Genomic DNA, 17,355 nt, shown 5'->3' with positions numbered 1-17,355 from the left:
CCACATTTTTAGTGTACTGGAACTTATCTTTATCACTTTGTTAATGTTTATAATGTTTTAACCTTCAGCATTGTGTGTGCACTTCACTAGTGCCTACTATGCCTGGTGTATTATTGGTTAGTTATGTCACCCACCTGTTAGTATATTTTATTTGTATTTTGTGCTTTATATTTGTATTTATTATTGCTCTTAACTCATTCTGTGAAGCACTTTGGCATACCTGTGGTTTTTAAATGTGCTATATAAATAAAATTATATTGTATTGGTATGAGATGATAGGAAGGCAGCAGCAATGCAAATAATGCAAATAAAGCAGATGTGCAAAGATCACACTGGGTGCCACTCCTGTCAGATAAGAACAGGAATGTTAGACTCCACACAGGATCACCAAAGAAGGAAAAATCCCGTCTTGTCTGATGAGTCTTGATTTCAGCTGCAACATTCAGATAGTCAAGTCAGAACTGAGCATAGACAACATGAAAACGTTGATCTTTCAGTTTTGTTTCAATGGTTCAGGCTGATGGTGGCAGTATAATGGTGTAGGGGATACTTCTCAGCACACTTCAGAGCCCTTTGGACCAGACAAACTTCATTTAAACACACCTGGGAATAGTTGCTGACGTGTCTGTCCCTGTACGACCACAGTGTGCACATGTTTTTATGGCTGCCTCCTTCAGGATAATAAGCCGTGTGACAAAGCTGAGATAATCTCAGACTGGTTTCTTGAACATGACACTTAAACGGCCTCCACAGCCACCAGTTCTCAATCCAGCAGAGCGCCTTCGCGATGTGGTGGAACAGGAGATTCACGTCATGGATGCGGAGCTGCAAAACCTGGTGTGGATGTGTAGGTTTATTTTCTAATCATATTAAAAAATATTTTCCCAGAATATTAAAAATGAATCCCATGACTCAGTAGGTATGACTTAGAGACTTAGAGCTTTTTATTGTCATTGTGCAGTTTCTTGCACAGCAAAATTGGGTGGCTGAACCACAAAGGTGCTAAAGTAAGAAGAAGAGAAACCAATATACAACAAAGGCGGAAAATAAATAAATAATTAAATAAATAGAATAAAATAAAAAACAGTGTATATGTATACATATGTGAGTGGAACTATATACATGGTGTATGTGTAGGAAACATTGAAACAGACTGGGACCAAATAATTGCACATGAGCCAAAAATATTGCACAGAACATGGATAGACTGAGATATTGCACATAGATGATCAACAGCAGTGTCAGGGTGGATGTGTTGGGGAAGTCTTTACACACTCTTAGTTTGCATTAAGAGTTCTGACAGCCACGGGAAGAAGCTGTTCTTTAGTCTGTTGGTTTTGCACCTGATGGATCTGAGCCTTTTTCCAGAGGGCAGGATGTTGAAGAGGTGGTGTTAGGATGGAGGTGGTCCTTTATAATTGCCCTGGCTCTGGAGAGACGTCTTGAGCTGGCAATTAAGTCCAGGGAGGGGAGTGGACAGCTGATCACCTTCTCTGCAGTTCTGATGACCCTCTGTAGTCTCTTCTTGTCAGCTGTTGTGCAACCAGCGTACCGCACAGGGATGGCGTGCACCAGCACACTCTCGATAGTGGCACGGTAGAAAGACACTAGGACACAATCTAAAGTACACCAGCTTCTAATTCGGTACAAATATGCAATGAGTCGGCTGTTAGGCGACATGCCTGAGCAAATGAAAACATGTTCTCACATTGTTGCATATGTCTGTGAGCACGTGTGTGTTTTTAAGAGCTGCACTGTCAGTAGAAATAAAAGTAAACTGTCGTCAGTTCTGAAATTCATGTTACACAACGTTACACCGGTCCACAACACCGGCGTAACATAAGCAGCGCTTTTTGTTTGTGCTGCTTTACCTTTGAAGTCCAGTATTTCTGAGTCATCCTTCCTGCTTTGGTTACACTGTGAGTCACTATTTGTACCACTGTCACACACTCAGCGGTCACACAGACCACCTCGGGGTTTTTGTTTTCAACAGTTTGCAGAAGTGCTCCAACAAAATGTGCTTTCACTCCTCTACACTAGTTGTTCAAGTCTGCAGACATGTGGATTCATTCATAAGTATCTTCCACCAGAGCTGCGATAAAGTTATGATGCTTTGAAAAGGAATTTAAAAGGTTTTTACACAAAGCGTATTCTGGGTGTGCCAGCTGAGAGTCAAAGAGAATTATGTGCTTTATCACTACAATGCTTCCAATCTTGCAGTTTAAGCCACTCACAGCCGTACACTCGCAGCGAGTCGGTCATTAGAAAGTAAAGAGAAGCACCACACGAGCTTTAAGTACCAAATATTTTCAGATGAATCCTGGAGAAGTCAGAGTGAAGAAGATGATGTTTCTGTATCATTTCTCTTGGTTATAAAGGAAGTTAACAATGCAAATATGTGTGTGTGTGTGTGTGTGTGTGTGTGTGTGTGTGTGTGTGCCTGTCAGTAATATAAATATATGAAATACATTAGCAGTTAATTAAACAGATAATGAAACAGCTCAGCGTTGTCATTATGATGTGCGTCACACATCGCTGTGTCAGTTGTGGCCCCTGATTTGATACTCGAGCAGTTTGTGTCATTAGCGTTACTCCTGTGTGACAGGCTCATGTTCACGACGGATGCTCGGACGCATTACTAGAAGTGAAAGTTAGCGCGCGGTCAACGTGACAGTCTGTGTCGGTTTCTCAAATGCAGAAGCTCCACAAAACAAAACCGAGCTGAAACTCCTCACATGTGATGTTGTAGAGCTTTCTCTGAATAGTCACCTTCTATATAGACGCTGTGTGATTTTTCTAGTATTTGTGTCGAGCTACACAAGTGTGTAATTAACAGGCGCTTTTATTTTTGTCTTTCCCAGCAGCAGCTCTTAAAGTAACAATCACTGATTCGGTGTAATGCCAAGCATGTGTTTGCATACGTATGTGTGTGTTTTGGGCACGGCAGATCTTCACCTGAGCTCGAAAATCCTGTTTGTGACCTTGTATTCGTCTGAAGCTGTAACTGTGTGCATAGACACTGAACTCCTCCCCAATAATTGCTGCTACTCGTGGGTAATGAACCGAGGCCTGACTTGTGACAACACATGGGTTTGTCTTCCGAGCATTTGCATTCAAACAGTGTAAATATGCTTGAAGGCAGGGATGCTATATCCAATATTTGCACATGACACAAACAGATATGATTTATAGAGGCTCTAGTTTCCCTAAAGACACTGAACTTCCTCCTTCCTTTACAAACCTGTCATAAACTTTGGAAAACAGCAAGAGACAGAGTGCAGGATAGAGAGCTGGAGGTGGTCGAACGTTTATAGGTCATTTGGTTTGTTGAGCACTGTGTTGTCCAGCAGACACGACAGCCACATGTGTGTAAAGTGGAAATGTTCATTCATTTAAGACACATCTTTAACTCTGCAAACCTTTGTTGGTTCTGAGCGCCAAAAATAAAGGAAAAAGATCAGCAGTGGGCATCAACAAAAGCTCTCTGCTGACACATTATAATAAAAATCTCTACACCTTTTGAGAGGACAGCAAAAATAATTGGGTTCCTCAGCATTACACAAAAACCTGAACATTGCAAACTAAGTTGCCGTACTTGGTTAGTTTGTCCTCTGTGTTTGAAATAGAGTCTTAAATAAACTCAGGCAGGCTGCGGCCTTTAAATGATGCTCAGTTGGTACCAAAGGGACCAAGTGTGCTAAAAAAAATCATTACATCACCAGCAGTCGCCTGAACTGTTGATACAAGGCAAGATGGATCCATGCTTTCATGTTTTGTTTTGTTTCATTCATCATCCAAATGTTGCAGCAGAAATTGAGCCTCGTGGGAGCATTTTTCCAGTTTTCTGAACCATAGCCTCAGTTTCCTGCTCCTAGATGACAGAAGTGACACTGGCATTGTCTTTTGCTGCTGCAGCTCATCTGCTTCAAAGTTCAACATGCTGTGCATTCAGACTTCACAGCCTGGCTATGCTCCTGTGACCGCTGGCATCAACGAGGCATTTTCTCTCAGGTAACGGGCCAGTTTCAAAGATGGTTGTGTCGGGAGCAGGGTTTTAATAGTTTTGCAATTTTCATTAGTTTTTATTTTTATTTAGTTTCGACTTCAGATTTTCAATTTTATATCAGTTTTAATTAGTTTTTACCAATTGTTTGCTAGTTTAGTTTAGTTTTTATTTTTTTGAAAATCCTTAGTTTCAGTTTAGTTTTGATTAGTTTCAGTTATAGTTTTAGTCGTGTTTGCAATAATTAAGTGTAACAAAATCCCAGTTTCATCATATCAGTCATTCTGCTCATCCTTGGGTATGTTGCTATTCCAGCTACCATACTGCACCCTGGACAGGTCGCCTGTCTGTCGCAGGGCTAACACGCAGAGACAGACAACTCACATTCCCACCTATGGGTTCTTTAAATAAATAAATAAAGGCAGATGAACAACCATTGATACCAGGCAACTATAAAACGTATATCTTGGCCCCAATGAGACTATTAACTCTCGCAGCACCGGGTGTTTGTAATTGTGGTTCAAGTGAATTGATAAACTTTTTGAAGGTAATTGACTCACACAGTTGTGTAGATATCCCCGTCCTGTTGTCTCGGGATGCATCACGCTGCCTTGCCTGGGGTTAGCTTCTGTTTTCTGGGGATGAGGGTTGAGTGTGCTCCCTTACCTTCTCAAGCTAAGCTAGGTTAGCCTTCTTGGGTGAGCTTTTCAAGTGCACTTTAAGGTTTGTGGGATTTTTTTCCCTTTAGAAATGTCCCTCATAATTTGTCTCTTTCCACTACAAGACACTTGCTTTATCCAAAACACAGTCATATTCAAAGTAATCCCAAATTGGACTCTGGCTCCCGACTTTTCCTGACATGATTCTGCGCGTGGACGGAGCAGCGACACAGACGACTCGACTAACGTGCTGCCACCTGCTGGCATAATGAGACACAGCAAGAAAAAAATCTGGAAACTAAACTTTTTCACCCTTGACTCTTGTATGACACGCACACATCAATGAAAACTAAACACATTTCTGCTATAAATTCAGTTAATTTTAGTTAGTTTTGTGAACACTCATTCCAGTTTTAGTTAGTTTTCCTTTTTTTTGTTTTTGTTTTTATTTTTATTTCCGTTAACGAAAATGTTTTTTCACTTCTAGTTTTCGTTATTTTGTTAGTTTTCGTTAACGATAATAACCTTGGTCGGGAGAATCCCAGAAGGTCAACAGTTTCTAAAATATCAGATGTTTGGCACCAACAACTCGGCCACTCCAAAGTCACCTAAATCACCTTTCTTCCTACAAGTGTAGATGCACTGAGTTGCTGCCATACGATGTAATTTGCACTTACTTGCACTCAGATGTATTTAATAAAGTACCCTGAGGTTCTCTCTGGATGTGAGAACCATATAAAGTGAATACATGACAAACCTTTTATTTTTATCTTTTGCTGATTTATGCTGAATCAGTCTGTAATCTGATTTAATGTTGAAGCTGGCCTTCATATGCGATATGAGTCCTTATTTTTAGAGCAAAAGGGATGATTTATGCAACATTTCCCATCTGCGCCTACATCTGTTTGCCCTAACATTTAGAATAAACCAAAAGACGGCATTTCTGAACATATGTGAAATTTAATTGGCTTTTCAAGAAGGCATAATTACAGCACAGCTGTAGAAAAAGACCGCCACACAACAGTTAACAGTTCATGTTTTTCAGAAGGTTGAACCAGCGTGCCAGTCAGCAGGAATTACAGATCTGCAGAGGCCTCTGCTTTGGTCAGACAACGTGCGCTGCCATGCAGCATCATGTACATGCAAACCACATGACCCGAGCCAACCCATATCTCACCAACTGAAACCAAACTGGACGTCGTTTACAACCTGAGACAGGCTGTACATGTACCTGTTCTGCTTCTGCATTCATACATTCAGACCGCCGTGTGAGGTTTTAAAGCTTGAAAGGATGTTAATGCAGTAAAAACAGTACGTCCAGCTTGTGGAAAAATAAAAATGGCTGTGGGTCTGTGGTTGCTAAGAGAAAACAATAGGCTTCGTTTCAAGCATGTTGATTGTTGTAAATTAGAGGGAGACCTGACACTTAAACAGGGCTTTTGGGGAGAACAAGAACTACGTCTATAATACGCAGTATTGAGTGTTTACTTTGGAAAGAAAGGAATTTACATCTATATGGAAATTTAGAGAGTGGGTTTGAATAGTTCGCTCTTATATCCGCCTGCATTTAATGATTATTAACTGCCTAAATCTATACTTACTTCATATTGTCCAATTTTTACAGAGCGATCCACACAGGTTTACTTATTTTTATCAGACTTGTTGCCCAATAATAAAATTGACTGGAAGCGTTTAGTGCTTGAGGCCCATTAAATAGCCTAAACAGAATAAATCTTCCCAAAGTGCTCTCAAGCTGCAGTACGTTCAGCGTTTCTTCTTAGTGCAATCAATTCTGCAAAGGTTTATAGTATTATAATCAGTCATCACTTAGCATTAATCATCAGTTAAAATCTATAGACACTTTGCTTCAGTCGAACTGGATTTTCAGGCATTGCATGGCTTGTTTTGACTGGTGTGGGAGCCAAATGGGTGGTGCGTGCAGCATTTAACAAGACTACAGTCTAGAGTCAAGCTGAAAAGCCTGCAGCAAAACTTTATGACAAACTGATGGTTGTTAGGAGACTTAAAACCACCAAAGTCAGTGTAATGATGACAACGCGGTGGGAGGGGGGGGGGCATTTTCCACCATTAGTCCACTGGAAATGAAGATAAAGCAAAAACAAAAAAAAACTGACCAATCAACTAATATTTCCATGAGCCTGCTGTTACGGCTGAAAATATAAGACATACTGAAAGATATAAAAATGTATATATTTTACATATTCTTCTGGAATTAACTTAAGGTTTCTATATCATGTCATAAAATAAAATATTTGCTTATTTAAAAAAAAGAAGAATGTCCTTGGATATTTAAAAAGACATTAAAGTTTTATGGCTTTAAACGTCCAAAACTACCCAGGAACACAGGTCGTCTCAGCCTAACAAACAAACCACAGAAGGTGTAAACGGCTCCACTAACTTGTCTCTCAATTTACAATTTTAATGACGTCCTTTACAACATACATGGCATAAATACTTTACAACCAAAGAAAAGTCATTGAGCCCAGTCAGTGGTTTAGATTTGATCAGGAAGTTTTCCTAATCAGCCTGCAGGCGCTCGTGTTCGCAAAGGTAAAGTCTATTCAGTCGTATCGTCTTCAGGTCCTGAGGGCCCAACCTTCAGCTGGAATCCAGTGTGTTGCAACATCCTTTTACAGCTCTTACTGGTGACCAGCTGTTCATCAGAGCAGCATCAGCCACTCAGCAAGCTGAAGCGGATGTTTGAATAAAGAAAAGTTACAAACAAGTCCGTCTGCGTGATTTGCTGCAGGTCATAGTTTTGCACAGGTGAACTGAAAAAAGGAGACAGACTGTCCACCAGAGGCCAAACTACTCAACAAGAAGTGACTGAAATTCTCACACCAAGTTCATATTTTCACACAGCGTAGTTTCAAGAATGCTTTGCTGGATCTATTGAAAGCATGAAATAAACATAAAACTGCGTCCTGCCCGAGCGAAGCCGCAGCTTTACAGCGCCCGACTTGTGAAACGTCACTCTTCTCGACTAGTTCTTCCACTACAGCATTCCTTAAAAGCTAACCAGGAAGTGAACTTAATGGAAGAATCAAGCAGAATACAGAAAATCATATTGACGTCACACTTCGTATGGTTTACTCCCTCGCAGGCTCAAAGGGGAAATGAACAGCCGTGCACGCCACGCCGACTTGTTTTAATCAGCCATTCGAGTGCAGCGGCACCCGTGCTTACGCAACCCAGAGGATATGATAAAAGAAACACAGGATGATTCCCATTATGGAAGAATGGGAGGTATGTGTCCAAACATGATCAAACCCTGACAGAACAGCTCGTTTGCATTCATCAGGGGAAACAGCAGATCGCTTATCTCCATCGAAGCAACTCTAGTTGGCGTGAAATGTCTCTTCAGGAGACTGCTTTTAATCTGAGGACAAACACAACCCACTGAGACCAACTGGAGACATATGCAGCTTCTCTTTCAAGCTCCAGTCTGTTTTCATAAAGATCATTCAGATCTGGACAGATGTTCTCAAAAAAAGAAAAAATAAGAAAAAGTTTTCAGTTCTTGAGTATACCCTCATCGTTCTTCATCTCTTCTGAGGGAGGCTGGCTGTTGCCCGTGTCTTGCCCAGAGCTCAGTGGCTTGGAGTTGGCATTTATTGACCTCTGCCGACGAGTGCCGTTGCCAATGCAGCGCATGAGGTTCTTAAAAGTTGCCCACATTTCCTCATCCTTGTAAGAGTAGATGCAGGGATTCATGACAGAGTTGAGTACAGCCAGGAGCAGGAGCCAGCGCTTTAACTTCATGACGTGACAATTCTTACAGTTGAGGCCATCCATCAGCAGAACCACCAAGCCAGGAGTCCAGCAGATCACAAAGGCCCCTGAAGAGAGATAAGCAAACTGCGTCATTATCTTCAGTACGTTTTCAAAAATGTGTATAATTTTTGTACAAAGGCAGTCTGAAAAGTCGCATCTTCAACATTTTGCAGATGAAACTTAAATAATAAATGTCTTATTATACAGTTATGACAAGACATTTTGGACATTTATTGTATGAACTCAAATATTGATGCAAATTGTTCTAAAGAGGCGACTTTCAGCTTTGATCCTAGCAAACAAACAAAAAAACTGCATTAAAGATGGAAGAATTAAGTCCTTTTGTTTCCATATTTTAAAAACTTCGTCATGAACAGTTTGAAAAGGCAAAAACAAACAGCAAACAGTCTTCTTTGTTTTGCCTTATCGTACTACTTTATCATCAGCAAGTGATAAATCAGGTTAACATGGTGTGACTGACTCTCCCACTGCAGATCGTTTCATTTCGTTATCTTTATCTTTTAAAAAAGGGTCATTTTGCAGTTTGTTTTGGGTCATTTTCACTGCTTTTATTCAGCTGAAAGAGCAGAAAGTGTAGCTTTGCACACTTCAGAGTTTATCTGGCTGCTTCTGTCTTCTGGCACAGCATCAATGAACTCCACCTCTGGAGGGTGTGCATGCTTACGTCATCTCACTGCCTCCGCCATGTTTGACACACCTTTTCCGATGTTTCGACTCAGAACAAAACCTCAACAGTTCACTTCTGTCAGAGCAACTGGTGCAGCCGAGCTCCGATTCATCTGTCCACTCGCCTCTTTAGAGCTGTGTTTGTTTTTGCTCATCTCTAATCTTTCCTTGGTGGTTTTTCTTTACAATACTTGCTGCGAACATTCACTTCTCTCTTCTGCAGACTTGCAGGCATTTTTATGTTACTGAGGTCACCGGTGTGCAGTGTTGGGGAGTAACGGAATACATGTACCGCCGTTACCTATTTAAAATACAAAGTATGAGTAACTGTATTCCGTTACAGTTACCGTTTAAAAAGGTGGTATTTAGAATACAGTTACTTTGTTGAAATAAATGGATTACACGGCGGTACTTCCCTGTTTCATATTGTGGCGGGTCAGGACTGTTTGGGTTTGTTTGACAGCTACGTTCTGTTGTTCCAGGCGGCAGCGTTACAGTTGCCATGGTTACAGGGTGACGCTCTCTCTGCGTGTTTCCTGGGTGAGAGAGGCCTTTTTGTTGTTGTTGTGCTAAGCTAATAGGCAGAACGCTACAGGTATAGCTCTAAAGAATGTAGCATCATGGGCAGTGTAGTCCGTGCTGCAGGGAGAATGGACTGCCATACACGTTATGTGTCTGTGAGCGAGGGAGGGAGAAAAAGGAAAAGTACGAGCTGTCATCGAGCAGAAACGGGAGCTGGAAGCATGTAAATATAATAATAACCACTGCAGCCAAGAAGAGAGCCTGACGAGCCCAGCTGTAAGTAAGCTATTAAGACTCGACTGTACACCGTGTTCGTGTTTTCCTCTGAAACAATAAGTTCTGTTGGAGCAGCCTTTCAACGCCTCTCTCTGTCTCTGCTAGCAAAGTTGACCCAGACAACAAAGTAAAGCTAGTTTTCAGCTACGAGCCCGACACAGAACCCACCGTATTAGCCAGAGGTCCCTTTACTACGGTTCGGAGCCGCGGACCTTCAGTAACAGTAATAAATCACAGCAATAGTACATTCATGTAGTTGTAAACAGCATGATAATATATTAAGTAATCTAAAGTATTCAGAATACGTTACTCTCATTGAGTAACGTAACGGAATACGTTACAGAATACATTTTGGGGCATGTAATCTGTAATCTGTAATGGAATACATTTTAAAAGTAACCTTCCCAACACTGCCGGTGTGCTCCATCTTCTTTTCACACTATATTAAACTTTTAGTTTGGTCACTCTTATTAATTCCTCTCATGTTTTTGTTTGTTTGCAGGATGCTGCATTTCACTTGGGCCAGTTCGTGACAATCAATGTAAAGACTTAGCAAACTGCCTGAAATGATGCAGGGGTCAGGTGATAGTTAGGGTTTATTACTCCAAAATGAAGCCAGTCTGCATTTTTCCATTAGTATCTTCTTGTCATAATAAATGTTGCTGGGCTGAGGGGGCCACTCGTACATATTTCATTTATTTATCTGCTTCTGCCTGACTTTACATCACGATCGGACCAACATTAACCAGAGGTTTGCAGCAGACGTTAAACGTAACCACAGCCTGTAGATTTTTGGATGCTCTGTATAAACATTCAAACTTCCACCCGATGTCCGATTGCTGTGCACATGTGGAGATCAGGAATTGTGAGTTATATTTTACACAAATGGAATTATGTGTTAACAAACTTCACTCCTGAAGTTAAAGCACAGGATGTAAAAGAACCATGTTGCTTAAATTCAACCTATTCTAGTGGAGAAACAAGTAGACGCAGGTTGGAAACACAATGCCATTATTGTGCTCAGTACTTAACTGTGTAGCAGATAATGAGGTGGGTCATGGAGGCACTGAAGCAGCCGTCTACTTCAAACATGTTTGGGCACAAAGCAAAGCAACTAAAGCTTTTCTGGAAATAAAACGAACCAACAAGCATCAACCTGTCTGCTTTACTACAGCATCTCTGAGCTTTATGTCAACAGCAGGAGAAAAACATGTTTTTTGTTTGTTTTTTTACAGCTCATCATTTCTTTTGTCAGACAGACGTGTGTGGGAGAAGGGCTGAGCTCAGCTTTTACTCTAAAACTCAAAAACGAGTTATTTATATGCAGCATGTTTTCATCATCTTTGATGTCCAAAGTAACGTGAACCAACCTGTAGCTGAGATTCCATCATCGTGCAGTTTTTGATGTCTTCTACAAGCTCAAACTTTTTTCCTCTTTAATCTCTTACAAATAAAAAAAGGCTTTAGAAGCTCATGTTTTGAACATCTGCTCCTTTTGCTATTCATTTGTCAATTTGTGGTTACGCTTAAAGAATGAAAACAAATCTGCCGGGAGTATTACGATGCTTCACTTCAAAAGCAGCACACTGGGACGTGCTACATTTAAACAGATGGATGCTTAAACTACAACAACTGCATGCTGACAAACCAGTGCCATGAAGGGGAATTATGAAAAACAAGAAGAGTGATTCCTGACGCTTACTTGTTTTAAATTTGAGTGAATTTATTATATGAAGTCGGAAAGATTATGACCAAAAAAACCAAACCAAAACACCCTAAAAACAATCTTCGAACCTGTTACAGGCCGAACACTGAGAGAAAACAGGGACACCTGTTGTTTCCTTTCACTTCTAAAGGACGTTTTATGCATTAGCATATTCATTCTTTGCTGTGACAAAGGCCATAGCATTTCCAGTCTTTCTGCAATCAGTTATTTTACTGGTTTTAACAAAGCATGTGTGCTTCGTAAGCATTTCTGAACTGGTTTGCCCTGTTGCCTTTTTGTCTGCACAAGCAGTTTTCCCTTTACCTTGGACCTGACTCCATGCTCTACAGGTTTTGATAGTCCAATTGTTTCTTCCATAAGAGCTTCGTTAACTTTTTCCCATAAAGCATAATCATTAAAATAATTGTGTTACATACTCTCCAGCTACAGTTTTAAGTAAGTTTCTGTGTTAACTGTTGAAGCTTATTGCTATTGTGAGCAGAGGCTTTAGCCCTGTGATAGACAGGAGATTTATACCATGTCTCGCCCTATGAAAGCTGAGATAACAGATAAATTAACATCCTGAAGGGACGAACCTACACTTGTGTGATTACACTTCAAGCTATGGAGAAGTGCATCTGAAAGCAATCGCCGAAGTCCCCGAGTATAGGTTCTTTTTCTTTTTTCCCTTTTTTGGGAGGAGGGGAAGCTCACTGAAAACCAGTGTGGTGTGGTGGACGGTACGCCACACAGGCTGTGAAGCAGTGTCCTTGCAGGAAGAGATAATTACACAGCCGTCTGCAATAAAGTGTCTAAACAGACAAACATCTTCTACACAACATTCAGCACTGAGATATCTGCCCGTGTGAGCTGAGAAAGATCAACGCCGGACCATTTCTCTGTGGTGCGACGCTACAACCTTCTCTTTTATCTGAAGAGCACACAAAACAAAAAGCAATCACACTGAACGCTGAGGAACTCGTCTGACCTGCAGCGCTATCAGACATGCATCAGTCTGGCCTGCATTCCTAGCTTTGGTAATTACTATACGTAGACTGTGTCATACAGTTCTGTGCAAATGCTTTGAGTTCTCTTTTAGTTTGTCTTTGGACATCGGCTGCTTTTTCAATCAGTTCATCCCAGTCCTCATACCTGACCATTTCCAAAGGAATGTTTTGCTTATTAAGCCAACTAACACTGAGGCAGCTAACTCAAATTTTAAATTGTATCTTTAGGCACTTTGTTGCCAACAGCCTGTCACAAAAACAGTTTATTCCTGAACTGAATCTGTGTAAAATAACAACGATAACACAGTTTGATGGACATAAAATGGTATGTTTGGACCACAAAGGTGATTTACTAAGAGCTGTTGGGGGGAAAGGATGCGGTGTGGAGGAGGAGGTCGGGAGAGCGGTGCAGCAGCGAGTGTCTACAGCCATCTGTAAAACACGGTGGAGGCTCTGCCATGGTTTAAAGCTGCATGTCAGTCAATGGTGTTGGGAATCTTGTCAAAATGTCAAAACACCTTCAGATTCTGATCAACCATCTGGAAAATATCAGATTGGCAGTGACGTACTCGTTATCTAAAACATGCTGCCAATGCAGTAAAAGCATACAAGCATAGAACAGCACAGTGGCCGCCCCAGAGCCTCAAACAAAAGGCATCTTCCAAAGAATAGCTTCAAATGACCTTCAAAGTCTGGTGAACTATTCCTGAAGACCCTTCAAAGGAATGACAAGCAAGCTTGTCTAAGAGAGTTCAGGCTGTGCTGAAGAATAAAGGTGATCATACCAAATAATTGACTTACAAGTTTGTAAACTCTGTTTTTGCCTCGTATTCTAAATCTCTGTGCACGTTTGCACACGTTTCAATGAATTGCCGCCTTAAAACAGTGTACCTTCTAATGGTCTGTAGTTGCACTGCAGTAGAATATCCTTGTACACTCCTATTGTACCGTTTACAATAGAAAGCACTGGTCTGATTTTATTACTGAGCCTCTATTGAAAGGTATCCTCTTGCAAAACGCCAACAAAGGGAGCCAAGTAATGATATCCGAGACCCTCGTCTGAGATGGAGTCGACTGAGAAGGGGAGAAGGTATTACGACAAGCGTTGTACCACTAAATCATGAGTTTATGTGCCAGCGGCTAAAAAATAAGTTAAGAGTTATTTCTTATTATTTCTAAACACTCTGAGGCTCCAGCTTCTTGGATGTGAGGGCACTGAGTGGCTGCTGTTTGGGCGAATGCAGCCATTCAGAGATTCAGGAACATCTAGATTATAATCAAGTATCTTCAGCAGAGACTCTAAATTGTTTCTAAAGTTTGTGACAACTTTAAAAGGCACAATAGTGTTTTTATGATCCGCTGATCAGCGACACTCCTCAGGGAACTACTTTATGAGCAGCACCTACCAAGCACAACCAAGACCGTCTTCATGAGCTTCATGGGTGTCCTCTTGCGGTTGATGGAGCCGGAGGTGTGTGGCATGAGCATCGCCGTCTTCTTTTTAACGTAGGCGTAGATTCTCAGGTAGATGGACACCATGATGAGGAACACCACCAGGTTAGAGACAGACCAGAAGATCAAGTAGCTCCTGCTGAAGATGGGAGCGAGCTTGGAGCACGTGTTCAGGTTGCAGATACAGTTCCAGCCCAGACTGGGCACAGCCCCCATGAAGATGGAAATGGCCCACACCAGCACGATAAGCAGCGTCACCCTCCTCTTCGTCAGGTTGCTATGAACTTTCCAGCTCATAACAGATATGTAGCGCTCCAGAGCTATGACGAGCAGGTTTGCCAGTGAAGCTGAGAGACTGATGTCCAGAAGACCTTGGCGGATGAAGTAACCAGTGACGGTAAGTTGCCGTGACACCTCGCCCGTGTTGAACATGAGGTACACGTACGCTATCCCTGCGAGGAAGTCCGAGGCAGCCAGGTTGGAAAGGAGATAGTAGAAAGGATAATGAAACCTTTTATTGGTAATGACAGCAGCTATGACCATGACATTGGAGACCAGGATGAAGCAGCAGAAGATGGAGCCCACAACCTGGACCAGGATGAGCTGAGTGGTGTCCCATTTATCATCACCTCCGCTCTGGTTGTAAAAGAACTTCATCGTCTCGTTGTAATGACAGGTGTTCTGCTCGGCCATTTTAAAAGGCGGGTCTGTGAAATGAGAAAACCAAGACGTTAAAAGCAGAACTTTTCATTATCCGTGTCGATACGATGGACTCTTAAACCTTTTGTCTCGTGTTGCATCTATGCAGTCGTAGTTACCAGCTATAAAAAAGCACAACTCATTAATATCATCTTCTACAAATTTGTTGTGATGAAATCTCTAGACTGACTAAGCTTTTTCTCTCCCCCTAAGCCATAGGTGTCAAACTCTTGCCCGCGGGCCAAATTTGGCCCACAGCCTAATTACATTTGGCCCGTGAAGCCACCAAATTACTATCAGAGCTGGCCTACTGGTATTATACAGCTAATATATATATATTGTTTAGTATTAAGCTTTGCTTGTTCCATATTCACTTTTTCAGCAAAACTTGTTTGAGTCCATAAGAAAAGATTCATTCTTAAATCTGGAGGAATAAATATATTTCAATAAATATTAATGTTAGCCCGCGACTTTGTTCCAGTTTTGAATTTTGGCCCACTGTGTATTTCAGTTTGACACCCCTGCCCTAAGCCTAGGAAGAGATTCATTCATCTGACAGCAAAACGCACACAGCACAGCCTGTTTACGGGAGCCGCTCTGATTGTACAAAACTAAACTCACAGTAAACCCTCATTACTAAAGCTGAAGGGCATGACCATGTATTAAAAAATCAGAGTGAAAATCATATGGACCCCATGTATGCCAACATTTCTTAGGGAAAACACTGCATACATGGTAATAAACCAGAGTTGACTGTAACAAGGTGCAAGGTACACTTTTCTTCATGACTCCTTTGTTCACTCAAACTTTACAACCGGTCCGACTTGGAAACCAGTGGGCAGCAAAGCCAGGGGAGGAGATTCTAACAGCGGGGCAGACAAATGATAAGCACTCGGAGAAACCACAGAAAAACTAGTCGAAACGAATAAGAAGTTAATAAAAAAAAGGCAATTACAGGAGACCGAGCAGAAAAACAGCCAGGTGAGTTTACCTGTGGGAAATGTTTGTCCTTTGTGCGTCAGCAGACTTAAAGTTGCGAAATCCTCAGTTGGACTTAATGAACATGTTGCTCCTGTAGCGCTGCGCGTCCTCGGCTGAGGACGGAGGGAGGTGACTTCACTGCGCCGCTGTCAGGTCAGAGTGAGAGCAGAGCGTCTTCCTCCCCAGGTCTCAGCAGCGTGACGCAGAGGGCGTGAGCGTGGAGCCACCCACGCTCACTGCTGTATTCTTTGCACGAGACCCCGCGAGCGCACGATGACCAAACGAAACCGATAACAAGTCAGTGATCTGAAAGAACCAGCAGTTTATCAGCTAGACTACTGACAGCTGCGGATACAGTTTCATCGTAACATTGTGACGTCTTATTCGCGTTTTCAGTGTGAATAATGAAACATTCTAACTTTTTGGCTTTTAAAATCAGTCATTTGGAGTCCCTGTCACTTAACATGTCCATGATTTTTTTACCAGGTCATTCACACAAAAAAATCTCCTTTAAACTCATCTGGTTTCATTCCTATAAGCATCACACGGGTAATATGTGACGTTTAACCTGTTTTTTTTTTAACCCTTGCTCTCTAGTCTCATATGCACTGGAACCGTAGCGCTGGAAGGACTCCAGCTCCTAGACTGAGCTACAGAAAACTATGTGCGGTAGCTAGAAGCAGCTCCACCTTGAACAATACAATCACTTAGCATTAATAATAAATATGTCTGATAAATATTAATTACAGTCAAGGCATTTTTCTTTTTGACACAACAGTATCTTAAACTAGATTTAATGCAACTTTACCTGAGTCAGAAAACTGATTGCACTGAAAGTTGAAACCAATTAACCCGCAGCTTAGCACCATTACCTGATTTTCTGGTAAATCATCCTTGGAAGGGATTTGTTCCTTTGGGGTTTCAGCAGGCTCAGGTTATCCAATGGCCATTCAGGGCCTGTGCCGGGGGAGGGGGGGTTCTCGTAGAGATGGGCCCCAACCAAGAGGCGTATAAAAGAAATGCCAAACTGTATCAACTTAGACGTTAGATTTTAAACCCATATTGTCTTGTTTATATCATACCAGGATGGCATGATTGGTAAAATATAGTAGTATGTATTTTTCCTGCCCCTTTTCTCCCCTACAATGCCGATGCTAGTAGGCTCTCCCAAAGTTAGACATCTTGTGGACTGGGTACTCCCAAATCCATGGGCACAATAGAGGAAATGTGTTCCTGACTCATTTTTGTAAATCATTCTGGATGAAAACCTTGCAGTGAAGTTATTGAGATGTCAGTTAGATGACATGCAAGCTAATCACAATAGATTGATGACCTAAAACTTTTAGCATCCAGGGAATAGTTTTGTTTTACCTGCAGGATATTTTCCCATCAAAGAAAAAAAAATGTCCTTTTTCTGTGGACACATGCCAAACGTGCCTTTTCCCAAGAAAATCTCTCCCTTACAACAATGAACAGTCATCCATGACCGAGATTGGCAAGAATCTCGAGGGTTGTGGTGTGTCGGGGGCAAGACGAAGATGATAACAGCTGCTTGTGCACGAAAACATA

General features: G+C 41.6%; 1 protein-coding gene across 1 annotated transcript; it reads right to left on the bottom strand.

Annotated features, from left to right (window-relative positions):
- Positions 1-7,912: 7,912 nt before the first annotated feature.
- lpar3 (lysophosphatidic acid receptor 3) lies at positions 7,913-16,083 on the bottom strand. The gene is made up of 3 exons (XM_085132267.1): positions 15,797-16,083; positions 14,061-14,813; positions 7,913-8,522 (listed from the first exon to the last, which is right to left on the bottom strand). Exons 2-3 carry the CDS (start codon positions 14,797-14,799, stop codon positions 8,197-8,199), a joined length of 1,065 nt encoding a protein of 354 aa, XP_084988393.1. The 5' UTR covers positions 14,800-14,813; positions 15,797-16,083; the 3' UTR covers positions 7,913-8,196.
- Positions 16,084-17,355: the final 1,272 nt, after the last annotated feature.

This window comes from Neolamprologus multifasciatus, chromosome 15 (assembly GCF_963576455.1).
Source record: "Neolamprologus multifasciatus chromosome 15, fNeoMul1.2, whole genome shotgun sequence".
In the NCBI taxonomy this organism is placed as follows: Eukaryota; Metazoa; Chordata; class Actinopteri; order Cichliformes; family Cichlidae; genus Neolamprologus; species Neolamprologus multifasciatus.
This window is presented reverse-complemented; position numbering and strand designations above follow the sequence as displayed.